At 37.9% G+C, this 15,434-nt stretch overlaps 1 protein-coding gene across 1 annotated transcript in view; it reads left to right on the top strand.

The window, feature by feature from the left end:
• The window catches only part of CDH12 (cadherin 12, type 2 (N-cadherin 2)), a 343,779-nt gene that overhangs the window by 279,641 nt on the left and 48,704 nt on the right, over window positions 1–15,434 (top strand). Inside the window, exon 6 of the mRNA XM_010832134.1 lies at window positions 10,102–10,355. Within this exon, the coding sequence (XP_010830436.1) occupies window positions 10,102–10,355 (254 nt within the window). The remainder of the gene's footprint in view (window positions 1–10,101; window positions 10,356–15,434) is intronic.

The following is a 15,434-nucleotide window of genomic DNA, read 5'->3' as shown; positions in this document are numbered from 1 at the left end:
TATTTTTGCTTTTATTTCCAATATTCTGGGAGGTGGATCATAGAGGATCCTGCTATGATGTATGTCAGAGAGTGTTTTGCCTATGTTCTCCTCTAGGAGTTTTATAGTTTCTGGTCTTATGTTTAGATCTTTAATCCATTTTGAGTTTATTTTTGTGTATGGTGTTAGAAAGTATTCTAGTTTCATTCTTTTACAAGCGGTTGACCAGATTTCCCAGCACCACTTGTTAAAGAGATTGTCTTTAATCCATTGTATATTCTTGCTTTCTTTGTCAAAGATAAGGTGTCCATATGTGTGTGGATTTATCTCTGGGCTTTCTATTTTGTCCCATTGATCTATATTTCTGTCTTTGTGCCAGTACCATACTGTCTTGATAACTGTGGCTTTGTAGTAGAGCCTGAAGTCAGGTAGGTTGATTCCTCCAGTTCCATTCTTCTTTCTCAAGATCGCTTTGGCTATTCGAGGTTTTTTGTATTTCCATACAAATTGTGAAATTATTTGTTCTAGCTCTGTGAAGGATACTGTTGGTAGCTTGATAGGGATTGCATTGAATCTATAAAGTGCTTTGGGTAGTATACTCATTTTCACTATATTGATTCTTCCAATCCATGAACATGGTATATTTCTCCATCTATTAGTGTCCTCTTTGATTTCTTTCACCAGTGTTTTATAGTTTTCTATATATAGGTCTTTAGTTTCTTTAGATAGATATATTCCTAAGTATTTTATTCTTTCTGTTGCAATGGTGAATGGAATTGTTTCCTTAATTTCTCTTTCTATTTTCTCATTATTAGTGTATAGGAATGCAAGGGATTTCTGTGTGTTGATTTTATATCCTGCAACTTTACTATAGTCATTGATTAGTTCTAGTAATTTTCTGGTGGAGTCTTTAGGGTTTTCTGTTTTTAAGAATCTCACCTAACTTTCCTGATAGCTCAGTTGGTAAAGAATCTGCCTGCAATGCAGGAGACCCCAGTTCGATTCCTGTGTTGGGAATATCCCCTGGAGAAGGGATAGGCTACCCACTCCAGTATTCTGGCCTGGAGAATTCCATGGGCAGTATAGACCATGGGGTCACAAAGAGTCTGAAGCAAATCAGCGACTTTTACTTTCACTTTCTTTCACCTAACTTGCCCAGTCTCAACTCTTAACCCTCCCCCAAGTTAACATAACCAATGAAGACTGTTTTCTGCCTTGTAAACATTTCTAACGTCTGTGTGTGATAGTCTTCTCACGCTCAAAGTGTCTAAAGCTGAATTCCTTTACTTCTCCCAACAGTAGTGTGCCTGCTCCCATTTTCTCTTTCCTGGATAACACCCTACTTCCTCTCCAGTTCCTTAAAGCAGAAATCTAGGCTTATTTTTATGCCACTTCTATTACACTGAATTCCCCTTACTGAATAGCATGGGACGCCCACCCACTGATCCCCTCCCAAACCTGAATTAAAATTTCCTCCTCATGGGTTGACTTACTACCATCCTTGCTTCTTTCTTCTATTACAAAGGCTATTCTCTGAGCCATACACCTAATGTTCATCCATTTCCTTTGTGAGTGAATTTCACTCTTGCCCTTCGTGTGTTTCTGGGTTCCATCACGATAAAGAACAGATAGCATGTTTTCTATTACCATCCCCTGCATACACACACACATATATGCACACATTCACTCACTACATGCCAACCACACCAAACTCATTGCAATTTCTACTGAAGCTGCTGTGCTATTTTTCCATCTACATAGAAGGTAGCACCCTTCCTGAGCATTTCTGTTCATTTTTTCCTGTTTTTTAACATGGATCTCACCCATGTCTCTCACCAAAGACTTCCTTGTGTCCCCCAGGCAATACTGATCCCATCTTACTCTCTTCCCCAAAAGTTACCATTTCTGGCCAAGCACATATGAGACTTTATGATGGCTCAAATTTTAAACGCATCTGATCTTTCTACTATAGTTTAATCCCCTAAAGACACTTTGCCATTACTATATCTGTGTCACCATGATAAAGGAAATGCTTGAAATATGTAGGGTTTTTAAATTTCTGTTTAAAAAAATGTCTCATGTTGGTTTATTGCTTTAATTTCAGATGCAATATTGTTCTTAATCCTCACATACCATGCAGAGTTCAACATATTTTTAAGATATTTAGAAATATATTGTTTCACTGATTATGCAAATGGGAAATATGAAACTCATTGGAGAAAAGTAACTTCAAGACTACACAAGTTGCAGTCAATTTATAGTATATGTTTTAAAGCACATAGTTTTAACTATTGTGAAGAACAATATAAGTTGGAAGTAGAATGTGACAGTGGTCATACAAGAAGTGAAAAATATAATTGTCCCTCCAGATGGTCATGATTTATACTGCATATGCCTATAAAATGCATATTTTGCTTAGACATTTATAACAGTTGATGAAATCTTCTCTTTCTTAGGGAAAATATCACCATAAGCCCTCAGATAAAACACTAGATGTTCTTCTAATTCTCTTTTGTATTATATTTTTTCTTAGTGAATTTGTTCCAAAAATTATTGTCACTGAAATATAGGCTTAGATATGATGCTATGACTCTTAATACATTATCAAAAATTTGCAGTCCTGCACAAAATCCTTGATAACTTGCCCATAGAAAAATGAAATTCATTTCTAATGACTAGTGCTGTAACAATGTTTATAGAGATACATTGTATTAAGTGTATATTCCTTCAGTTTAATATTTTTTTGACAGACACTTTTTGTCCTGTAATTTTACTGTTCTTTCAGAGTTGTTTTTTTTAAATTTTAGAACTGAAATATTGTTTAAATTTATTAAAGTGAAAATCTGTTTTAAAAATGGCCAGATTTCATTGTTTTTCCCTCTTACTAAAGGAACATTCTCATCTGAAAATGTGACCACTTTTAAAAGTCAAACAAAATAACGTTTGGCTATTTTTTTGTGTGAAACACTGCGTTGAATTTCTTCCTCAGTGTAGATGATACCAGGCCCTCCCATAGCTCTCTCTCATGTATACACACACACATACTCTTCCTCATATAATCCCCGATACACTATACACATGTCTTTCAAATTTTGGATTTTTCCGTAGCACTTATGGTCACTTTGGATGCTACAGTTTGCTTATTTATCTTACTGTTGTCCATCAAATCCCAGAAGAGAGTGAACTCCATGGGGGATTTTTGTCCATTTCCAACATCTATCATGATATCTAGCACACTGTAGGATGTGTGTGTGTGCATGTGCTCAGTCGGTTCAGTCATGTCCAACTGTGTGACCCATGGACTGGAGACTCACAGGCTTCTCTGTCCATGGGATTCTCCAGGGAAGAATACTGGAGTGGGTTGCCACGTGCTTCTCCAGGGGACTTTCCAGATCCAGGGACTGAACCAACACCTCCTGCATCTCCTGCATTGCAGGCAGATTCTTTACCACTGAGCCACAAGGGAAGCCCACACAGTTGGATATTCAAGCAATATGTGTGGAAAAGAGGAATAAAATATACAGTAATATTGCCCTTAATTTCCTCTCTAAGGTTATGATTTCCTCATACCTGGTTCTTCGCATCCCTCTTCCAACATTACATCCTCAGACAAGTGCACCCTATCTGCTCTATGTAATGTCTCCCCAGCTGTTTTTCTGTCCCATTAGAACTGTTTTCCTCATAAATCTTACCACTAACTGAAAAGAATTATTTATTTATTATTTGTTCTGTCTACCCCTCTTCTATAAAAAGAAAAAAAAATAAAAGGATTTAATTTAACTCACGAACCAAGAGATCCTCAGTTCCTACTGTAATAAAATCTAATCAAATATTTGATTCAAATTATGTAGATTTAAATTAATTTGAATAAATCAATTAAAGAAGTAGGTACAGACATCACCTATGGATGATTTAAATGTAACTTGAGTACTGGTAGAGTTTTAGAGTGATTTCTTGTAGAATAAGAAAGTGCTAGGAACAAATAAATGAATTGATTGCTGTAATTATCAAAACTATTTAATTAATCAGGGAACTTGACTTTCCCTAAAAAATGATGCTTGATCTGAAAGTCAGAGAGTTCAGACTGGTATTATAATGGCTTCCCAGGTGGCTCTAGTGGTAAAGAACCTGCCTGCAGATGCAGGAGACATAACAGACGTGGGTTTGATCCCTGGGTCAGGAAGACCTATTGGAGGAGGGCATAGCAACCCACTCGAGTATTCTTGCCTGGAGGATCCACATGGACAGAGGAGTTGGTGGGGTATGGCCCATAGGGTTGCAAAGAGTCTGATATGACTGAAGTGACTTAGCACATCCATACACACACATTGGTGTCATAAACCTATTTTACAAGAGCTTGTTCCTAGTTTCTTTTTAACCTTCTTCAGTCTAGTATAAATCTGTTTTCTAGTTGCCTGCTTGAAAAGCATCTTCTTTTTCAGATACGTAACAGCCTTCAGTTATTTGAGTTCATTGAGAATTTTATTTCCATTAACCATTAAGATCTATAATATGATTAAAAGAAGAGAATTGTTTCTAAAGGATGCATTTTGTTCAGAGGGAGGACTCTACTATTATGGTGAAAGATATATGTGTTCATCATAAAAACTGAAGCTATATCAGTTCAGTTCAGTTGCTCAGTCATGTCCGACTCTTTGTGACCCCATGGGCTGCAGTACGCCGGGCCTCCCTGTCCATCGTCAACTCCCCGGGTTTACTCAAACTCATGTCCATTGAGTCAGTCATGCCATCCAACCATTTCATCCTCTGTCATCCCCTTCTCCTCTTGCCTTCAATCTTTCCCAGCATCAGGGTCTTTTCAAATTGAGTCAGTTCTTTGCATCAGGTGGCCAAATTATTGGAGTTTCAACTTCAACATAAGTTCTTCCAATGAACATTCAGGACTGATTTCCTTTAGGATGGACTGGTTGGATCTCCTTTCAGTCAAAGGGACTCTCAAGAGTCTTCTCCAACACCGCAGTTCAAAAGCGTCAATTCTTCAGTGCTCAGTTTTCTTTATAGTCCAACTCTCACATCCATACATGACTACTGGAAAAACCATAGCCTTGACTATATAGAAGCTATATAGAAGAGTAGAAAGTAAAGAGTGATGAAAGCACAAGCTATTGTGGGTCAGAGTAGAGTATAACTGAGTCTTACGCTTAGGGTCTTCCAGGCTGAAATCAAGGTGTAGACCAGGGATACAACTGATCTGAGGCTTAGAGTTTTTTTGGTTTTTTGGGTTTTTTTCTCCCTAAGTGTACTAGTTTGGGCAGAAGTCATTTCTTTATGGCTTTACGACTGCTGGCCCTACTTACTTTTCAGGCTGTTGGTCAAGGTCCAGTCTCAGTTACCATATGCACCCCAGGCAGGTAGGCTCTTACATCACAAATGCACTTCTTCAAGGTCAGGAGCAATTAGTAGCTTCTGCTAAACCTCACATGATTACATCAGCCCCTTTAAATAAAAATTTCCCTTGTAATTAACTCAATGTTAAGTGATTGAAGACCTTGATTATATTTGCATTATTTATTTTTCCATAAAACTTAGCAAATTCATAGTATAATACTGCATTCCATGATTTCAGTTCAGAGAGCCCTCACACACTGAAGGGCATAAAATTATACAAGAGATTATATTGTCCTGGGGACAAGAATCTTCGGGAGAAGCTGGAATTTGGTCTACCAAAGCTGCTTCTCAGATTCCTCAAAATATAACTCTAGCTACCCATTTTTGCTCAACATTTTCTGGAAAAGTGACAAGGCCTGGAAGAACCCAAGGAATTATTCTCTTGTATTTTATGACAAAAATTGTTCTTCCCTCTTTGAAATGAGAAAATCATTTGGCACTTAATATTTTATGTAGCTTTACATGACCTGGACCTCAGCAAAGTAAAAGCAGAGAAAGTGGATAAAAAGATAGAAGCAAAAGATAATATCTTGATTAATTTCTCCCTTTATATACTATCTTATTTCATTTCTCCACAGTTGTTTTCTTACCATACTACTCCCTACAATGTGAATCACCTCTTGAAAACTCTGGCTTTGCTAACCTCCCTTTATTGAAACATCCCTAGGAGAAGGAGCTACTCAACTGAATTCTCTTCAATCATTTCCTTACTTTTCTAGAAAGGTTCATAAATTAAATGTGCCCCAAGCAGTACCACAAAATTTTCTATTTAATGTGGCAGAACTAAATTAACTTCATCATAATGGATTTCTGTTATAGAATATGATTCATTTCCTAACAATAACAAAAAATTCTGTTTTTTTCTATACTTATTTCAAATAATAAGACTTTTGTTGATTGCAAAGTTAGATGAAATTCATTCCTCAGCACCACCCCATCTTACCCTGCAGCCACAAAAAGTGGAAGACAGCCTGTCAGATCAGCTGGATAAAGTCAACTAAAGAAAGACTGGTATTGATTTTTTTTCCCCTCTCTTTCTGAGTTATCCAGTTTTATAAAATGGCATTACCTAAGGGCCAGGATCATGAAGAAGTAAGGCCATCTAAGATATTACTGTGACATTTCTCCTACAATTTTCTTCAGTTATTTGATCACTGCAGGATGTAAGTTTTCAGTCATAAAAGAATATCTGTATGTACAGAAAGTTTATTTCATCTCACTCTTTATCTCCACAACCACTAAATATTTGCCTGCAGTGACAGGTCAGGAGTTCTTAAAAGACAGAAATTATGTCTGATCTCCTAAAATGAAATTGAGAAAAAAATGTTTGTTTTTTTTTTTAATTTTCCCTTCATTTCTGGACTTGAAATGACTTTCAAAGTGGGGAGATAAGTCCATCAGCAGCAAGTCCATAACAGTGGCATGTTTGTTAAGTAGGTAAATAAAATTGAGATGTTGTCAAGAAATAATTTGCCTAATCCTACAATCAGAAGCCTTCCAATATCTAGGAGAAGTAGAGAGAGAAAGGAAGAATAGCTGGTACCAACTTTTTCATTTTAAGGGAGTTAATTCTGGTACAGAGAAGGGTGTAAGTGTCAGCCAAGGCAGATCAAATAGCTTTCTACACAAACGGACCAAAGACGAAGTCAAAATTGTCTTACACCAGAAGTTACGGATAACTATGATAAAAATTATATTGTTTAACATTTATGGAGCATTTGGAGTTTGCAAAAACAAGCTATATTTTATAAGTTTGTACAGCTTATAAATTACACATAACTCAGATATCTCTTTGGCATCCAATTCCCCTTGAATACATCAAAAAATGGGAGACTTAGTACTTCTACAAACAACTCAGTCAGTAAGCAAGATGGAAAACCTTATTATCTTGGTCTCTTCTGTCCTCCTGGAATGTTTTCAAGGTCTTATTGATTGTAGGCAATCAATATCTTTTAACGTTAATTTAATTTTTCATGGTTTCATTTGTTAGAAACTTCTTCCTTTTTAACTTAAAATTGACATATTTAGTAAACTAAATTATTGTTACCTCCCCATTGAAAGACTTACAAAGTATACCAAACTGATGTTCAACATGAGAGCCCTTCAATATTTGAAAAGCTTTGTCCTTTTTTTTTTTTTTTTGTCTTGATCTTCTTCATTCCAGGTAAAAATTCTCAGTAATTGTAACAGTTTTGTGTTTTTGGTTTGAATGATATTTGCTGTCCTATTCTGGCAATCGGTTGTCTTTTCTTGAGCCCAATTCCTTTAACAAAACACAGTACTTTAAGCTGTAGGCTGATCAAACCAGTAGCATTATGGGATCATCTCTTTATTGAGATACTGTGTTTCTATCTGTGTAACCAATAGCCACAATATCAACCATAGAATATTATGCAATAACTCTACTTATATTTATATTAGTTTTAAGACAAATGAAAAGTCTTAGAAAGAAGGAGATGGAAGTTGAAGAAAATCAGTACTATATGTAAAAACTTATGAGCTGAATAAATGAAAATATAAAAACTAAAATAAAGCATTGAATCCAAGGCAAATAAATATATGAGTAAAAATTGGACAAAATTAAACGAAGTAAAGGGAATAATTACAGGGAAAATAAAGATAGATTCCCCCTGAGTGAAAATTACTGTAAAAGAGACTTTATTTCAAGTTTGAGAAGTGTTACCGTTTGCTATAATAAACTTGATTAATTTGTGATTTTTTTATTTCATAGCAATTTTTCTTCCTTTTCTTTTCCCTTCTTCTCAGGAAATGCATAAAAGAGCAATCTTGTTCTTAAAAGAGTGAAAGGTACCCACTCTATTTCCCCCAGGTGTACTAAGGCCCAAGAGGGACATGTCAACACAACATTGGAGTCATACTAGAGGGAATTAACTGAGAAAGCAGAAACTTCTAAAGGTCCCAGAAAATCACCGTGTTAATTAATTATATTCATGTTAATTTCATGTTTTTTTAGTTTGTCATAGGTGATTAGAAGTCAGAGCCAGTGACCTTAAAGTTTTCATTTTAATTAAGCTGTGCAGCAGCAGCATATTTCTATAATGTAATATTTCTAGTTATTGAGAACATAAAACTAATATTCAGAAAAAGTGTAAATGTAAGCAAAGGGAAAAATCAAGGATCAATGACTCCAGGGACAAATTACATCCAAATATTCTGTCTAATGTTGTTCTTTAATTATATATGCTCAAAGCCTCAGTGCTTGGTCAAATACCCTGATAATGCATTATAGTACCTACCAATTATATGTATAAAGCTGACAGCACAAAGGCCAAAACTAGACCTTGCTGCTGGGAAAGACTGAAGGCACAAGGAGAAGAGGACAATAGGGGATGAGATGGTTGGATAGCATAACCAACTCAATGCACATGAGTTTGAGCTAACTCTGGGAGATAGTGAAGGACAGGGAAGCCTGGCGTGCTGTAGTCCATGGGGTCACAAAGACACAGACAGGACTTAGAAACAGACCTCAGCAACACACATAGACCTTTTACAGCAAAAACACTTAGATATTCAAAAGTATTTAATAGAAAAGGGTATTATCGTAAAAATAATAAAAATCATCCAACAACAAAATACATTTTGCTACGCCAAATTCTCAGCTGAAATGGGGGGAAAAAAAAAAGGCATTAATTTCAATTTTGTGGTATTTGTAATTACTGCTTAGATCCACCAGATGTCAGGATTGGATAAGAACAGAAAATACTTCATAGATACTTGATCTGCTATTGTAACTAGTTGCTGCTAAGTGGCTTCAGTCGTGTCGGACTCTGTGCGACCCCATAGAAGGCAGCCCACCAGGCTCCCGCATCCCTGGGATTCTCCAGACAAGAACACTGGAGTGGGTTGCCATTTCCTTCTCCAATGCATGAAAGTAAAAAGTGAAAGTGAAGTCGCTTTGTCGTGTCTGACTCTTAGCGACCCCATGGACTGCAGCCTACCAGGCTCCTCTGTCCATGGGATTTTCCAGGCAAGAGTACTGGAGCGGGGTGCCATCACCTTCTCCTTTCCTGTAACTAGTTACAGGAAAGGAATAAGCCCTTCCTAGCATTATGCGTGTGCATATGTCATTTTAATGTATGCAACTGATTATCTTTACAAGTTCAGTTCAGTCAGTTCAGTCGCTCAGTTGTGTCCGACTCTTTGCGACCCCATGAATCACAGCACGCCAGGCCTCCCTGTCTATCACCCACTCCCGGAGTTCACTCAGATTCATGTCCATCGAGTCAGTGATGCCATCCAGCCATCTCATCCTCTGTTGTCCCCTTCTGCCCCTGGTCCCAATCCCTCCCAGCATCAGAGTCTTTTCCAGTGAGTCAACTCTTCCCACGAGGTGGCCAAAGTACTAGAGTTTCAGCTTTAGCATCATTCCTTCCAAAGAACACCCAGGACTGATCTCTTTCAGAATGGACTGGTTGGATCTCCTTGCAGTGCAAGGGACTCTCAGAAGTCTTCTCCACAGTTCAAAAGCATCAGTTCTTCAGTGCTCAGCTTTCTTCACAGTCCAACCCAGGCACATTTACAAGTGGTAGCTTTTTTTCTTAAAATGTTTAACTTGTACTTCCCTTACCCACTGATCTTTAAAGGAAAATTACAATTTGCTACTAACTTGCAAGTTACTCTGCAGCAAGGTTGGTCATCCTGGCCACATCCTATATGAAAGTGTCTCTCACTTTTGTTTTGTCCTCCCTATAGCCATTAGATTTTGAAACAAAGAAAGCTTACACTTTTAAAGTAGAGGCCTCCAACGTTCACCTGGACCACCGGTTTCACTCCGCGGGCCCTTTCAAGGACACTGCCACGGTGAAGATCAGTGTGCTGGACGTGGACGAGCCGCCGGTGTTCAGCAAGCCACTCTACACCATGGAGGTTTATGAAGACACTCCCGTAGGGACCATCATTGGTGCTGTCACTGCACAAGACCTGGACGTGGGCAGCAGTGCCGTTAGGTAAGGAAAAGCAGTGCTTTCTGTTCTATGTGTCAGGAGGAGAAGGAAAAGAAGACTCTCACCATGCTAGTATGAATGATTAAGTTATAGAATGCAATGCTTGAAAATGTAATGACTTTTCATGGTAAGTAGAATAAAGGAAGAGCCATTGGGCTTCCTTGATAGCCCAGCTGGTAAAGAATCCACCTGCAATGTGGGAGACCTGGGTTCAATCCCTGGGTTGGGAAGATCCTCTGGAGAAGGGAACGGCTACCCACTTCAGTATTCTGGCCTGGAGAATTGCATGGACTGTATAGTCCATGGGATCACAAAGAGTCGGACACGAATGAGCAATTTTCACTTCATAGGGTCTGAGCAAAAACATCTGATAGCAATCCCTGTAAGGGGGTTTAGTAGTGACTGGATATCGGACTTGTCACTCAAGCTGATCAACCTCAATTTTTTATCCACAAAAGGGATTTAGTAGTCAGCCTAAAAGGATGAGTCTCACAAATAACGATATTAAGATACATTCACAGTGCCTGAAATATTAGTCATATATAAAATACATTTTTCAATTATTCTAAAATCTCTGTTCCCTACCCAAATTTGGTGTTTGCAAAAAGATTGTTCAACCATTCGTAATTTGCAGTTTATTTTTTTAATGTGGCAATTGTATCTCCTGATAGAAGCACAATTTCAGTCATATTTAAGGTAAGATGCATTGTGGAGTTGGTCAAAGTCCAAACTTGGCAAGGAGCTCCTTATTGGCATACGGCTGTTGAGTAGTGAGTCCGACAAAGCAATCAGTAAGACAATTGTAAGAAAGTGTAAGAAAGTATAAGAAAGTGCAAGAAAACACTCACTCTTCCCCCACCCATACATGCCACTTATATTGCTCAAACATGGTAGTATTCCTTGTTCCTCACTTATAAATTGATTCTGTAAGATATTCTGAGATTTGTTCTGATTCAGCTTTGCTTCTTCTGGATACTTAATCTGTGCAATGTGGTGATGCACCTACAAAAAGGGCAGGAGGGGTGGGGAATACAAGAAAATTTAAAAAAAAAGAACACGTATCTACAAAACAGAAACAGACTCACAGACATTGTGGTCGCCAAGGGCGGGTGTGGTAAGGAAGGGAAGGATCGGGAGTTTGGGATTACCAGATGCAAACTAAAAAAGAGACAGAGAAAAAAATGGGGTTTGTTCTGAATCTTCTAACTTTAAAGGGGTGAAGCTTAGTATACAAAATCAAAACCAAAGAATACATTAAACAGACTTTTAAAGCAAAACAGTACTCTGTTGCATTGGAAAAATACATAGATACATATAAGATTTTAAGTCATGGGGTAATTAGTGATTAAAAAAAAAAAAAAGGATCAACCTTTCAGCAGTAGCCGCAACACATTCATAGCATAGAAAAAATTCTCAGGCAATGGCCTGAAAGCATGGAAGCTCTGCTCTTTGTATGTGTCAAATCTATCTCTTAATGTGGCATGGATGCCTTCCTTCTTGAAGTACCTCTGTGATCAAGAGAGAATTCTAAAAGCACATTTGTCTTGAGAAAGGGAAGAAAAAGTGCCATTATTTAGCACCCTTACCTATCAGGTTGAATCCTGGCTTATTTCCTCATTGGGTTCAACTTGTTATCAATGCTCAAATTACTGCATGGTTTACTTCAGTTAAAGTCCAAAAAAGTCTGTTTATTATCAGTGTTCACAGGGGCATCCTCAAGAATCTGCGTTAGTAGTTGTTATACATTAATCTGTCATCATTCACCAGTCTTGTTCCTGAACACCCTGTGTGTGCTGCCAGTCATTGTGAAAGTAGAAAATGCCTGCTGAGTAGATTTACAGGTAATTTCAAGAATATAAACAGAATGGAAGAAATACTGAAGGTTATAAAGAAAGCAGTAGAACATGTAAATAAATATGGATTTAAACTCTCTACACTTCAATAGATGAGAATTGTGGCATATAATGGGACATGATATCTTAGGGGACATGGTAAGTTATTTAATTTGCTATATGTTCTATTTTTGAATACTGATCATAGCATGATAGGGTCAAGATAAGAATAAAATATTGTTTTAATGAAATACTTAAAAAAATCAGAGCATTTGTAACTAAAAAATATCACCCTGTAAAGGTAAAGGTGAGAATTACAAACTTCTAAGCAAAAGGAAATAATTAGATACAAGTGTGTGGAATAAAGGAAGGCTACACTGTAGAGAAATTCTCCAGTTACAAGCCTATCTTCTTTGTTTTTCATGTCACAGAAGCTACTTTGACAAGTGCTACTTTGAAATAAGGGAGCATCCTTAGTCTTATTTCTAATGGGTGACAGCCTGATTCACTGAAGCTGCAGACACAGATGGATCTAATTGATCCCCATGAGGAGTTGTCAAAAGATAGAGGTGGTTTAGAATCAACATAAAAGTTGTCTTACTTTCATGTCCTTGGAGGAAACAGTAGACTTGAATCAAGTCAGTTGAGGAATGTGGAGTATGAATCACTTCTAAGCCTAAAACATGTTTGCTCACACAAAAATGATAGTAAAAAGGTTATAAAAAAGTAACATCAAAACGACAAATTACTTGGCATGTGTAGGTATGTTCTGTTTGTTTTCCTTTGCTTTACTGGTTTGCATTACCCTTTTCATAGGATTATTGTGCCTGGCATTAAGACTAGGGTATTCCACATCACTGAGTATTTTATTAATATTATTACTTCATCATCACTGAGCATAGCAAGAGCCAGAAAGCAATGGCATTAACCAGGACTACACAACTTTAGAAGAAAGGTTCAGTTAGGTGTAATGCCCTCACAAATAATCCATGTCCTGTCCCCTCTTGCCATGAGCTTAATTTCTAGCTATTGTTTCCTTTACATTTCTGTTCTTTGTCTTCTTCTTGTTGTTCAGTCCTTAGGTCCTGTCTAACTCTTTGCCACTCCATGGATGCAGCACACCAGGCTTCCCTGTCCTTCACTATCTCCCAGACTTTGCTCAAACTCATCCATTGAGTCAGTGATGCTACCTAACTCTTTCATCCTTTGCCAGTCCCTTCTCCATTTGCCTTCAATCTTTCCCAATATCAGGGTCTTTTCCAGTGAGTCAGCTCTTTGTACCAGGTGGCCATAGTATTGGAGATTCGGTGTCAGCATCCGTCCTTCCAATGAATATTCAGAGTTGATTTCCTTTAGGGTTGACTGGTTTGATTTCCTTGCACTCCAAGGGACTCTCAAGAGTCTTCTCCAATACCACAATTCAAAAACATCAATTCTTTGGTGCTCAGCCTTCTTTATCATCGAACTGTCACATCCCTATATGACTACTGGAAAAACCATAGCTTTGACTATGTGGACCTGTGTCAGCAGTCATGTCTCTGCTTTTCAATACACCATCTAGGTTTGTCTCAGCTTTCTTTCCAAGAAGCAAGTTTTGTTTTTTTTTTTTTTTTTTTAATTTTATGGCTACAGTCATCATTCGCAGTAATTTTGGAGCCCAGGATCCCCACTTCTATTCACCATGAAGTGATGGGACTGGATGCCATGATTTTAGTCATACTCAGTGGCAATTAGCTAACAGCAAATAGTGATGTCATCATAGCTTATTCTTTGGCCAGAATTTTTTAAGCATCACAGTGATTATTTTATAGCAAGAGAATCTGAGGCCCAGGAAAACTCAATTATGACTTCAGTAAAATGGGAAGGACCTCCTTATGGTTCAGATGGTAAAGAATCTTCCTGCAATGCAGGAGACCCAGGTTTGATCCCTGGTTTGAGAAGATCTCCTGGAGAAGATTAACCCCCTCCAGTATTCTTGCCTGGAGAATTCCATGGACAGAACAGCCTGCTGGGCTACAGTCTATGAGGTAACAAAGAGTCGGACATGACTGAGTGACTAATATGAACATAATTCAGTTCAGTTCAGTTCACTCAGTTGTGTCCAACTCTTTGTGACCCCATGAATTGGAGCACGCCAGGCCTCCATGTCCATCGCCAACACCCAGAGTTCACCCAAATTCATGTGCATTGAGTCAGTGATGCCATCCAGCCATCTGATCCTCTGTTGTCCCCTTCTACTCCTGCCCCCAATCCCTCCCAGCATCAGGGTCTTTCCCAATGAGTCAACTCTTTGCATGAGGTGACCAAAGTATTGGAGTTTCAGCCTCAGCATCAGTGCTTCCAATGAACACCTAGGACTGGTCTCTTTTAGGATGGACTGGTTGGATCTCTTTGTAGTCCAAGGGACTTGCAAGAGTCTTATCCAGCACCACAGTTCAAAAGCATCAATTCTTTGGCGCTCAGCTTTCTTCACAGTTCAATTCTCTCATCCATACATGACCACTGGAAAAACCATAGCCTTGAACAGATGGATTTTTGTTGGCAAAGTAATATCTCTGCTTTTTAATATGCTATCTAGGTTGGTCATAATTTTCCTTCCAAAGAGTAAACGTCTTTTAATTTCATGGCTGCAATCACCATCTGCAGTGATTTTGAGGCCCAAAAAAATAGTCTGACACTGTTTCCACTGTTTCCCCATCTATTTGCCTTGAAGTGATAGGACCAGATGCCATGATCTTTGCTTTCTGAATGTTGAGCTTTAAGCCAACTTTTTCACTCTCCTCTTTCACTTTCATCAAGAGGCTTTTTAGTTCCTTTTCACTTTCTGCCGTAAGGATGGTGTCATCTGCGTATGTGAGGTTATTGATATTCCACCCGGCAGTCTTGATTCCAGCTTGTGCTTCTTCCAGCCCAGCGTTTCTCATGATGTACTCTGCATATAAGTTAAATAAGCAGGGTGACAATATACAGCCTTGATGTACTCCTTTTCCTACTTGGAACCAGTCTGTTAGCTAGATTCTAATTGTTCTGCTAATAAAGATTTATTGAGGCATTTATCTAGTTTTTTGCATTGCTTTGTAATTCCAGAATTTGGGGGAATACAAGTAAAATTTAATAATTTTCAGTAACTTGTTAAAATAGAATGCCAAAACTTGTCAGTAAAAAATGTACAATATTTGATTCTTTAATATGTGATAACCATGGACCTTATTATATGCCTGCAAGCATTCTAAACACTTTACATAGGTTC

Source organism: Bison bison, unplaced genomic scaffold (assembly GCF_000754665.1).
Source record: "Bison bison bison isolate TAMUID 2011002044 unplaced genomic scaffold, Bison_UMD1.0 scf7180017864538, whole genome shotgun sequence".
NCBI lineage: Eukaryota > Metazoa > Chordata > Mammalia > Artiodactyla > Bovidae > Bison > Bison bison.
The sequence above is the reverse complement of the archived record's forward strand: the minus strand, read 5'-3'. Positions and strand labels throughout refer to the sequence as shown.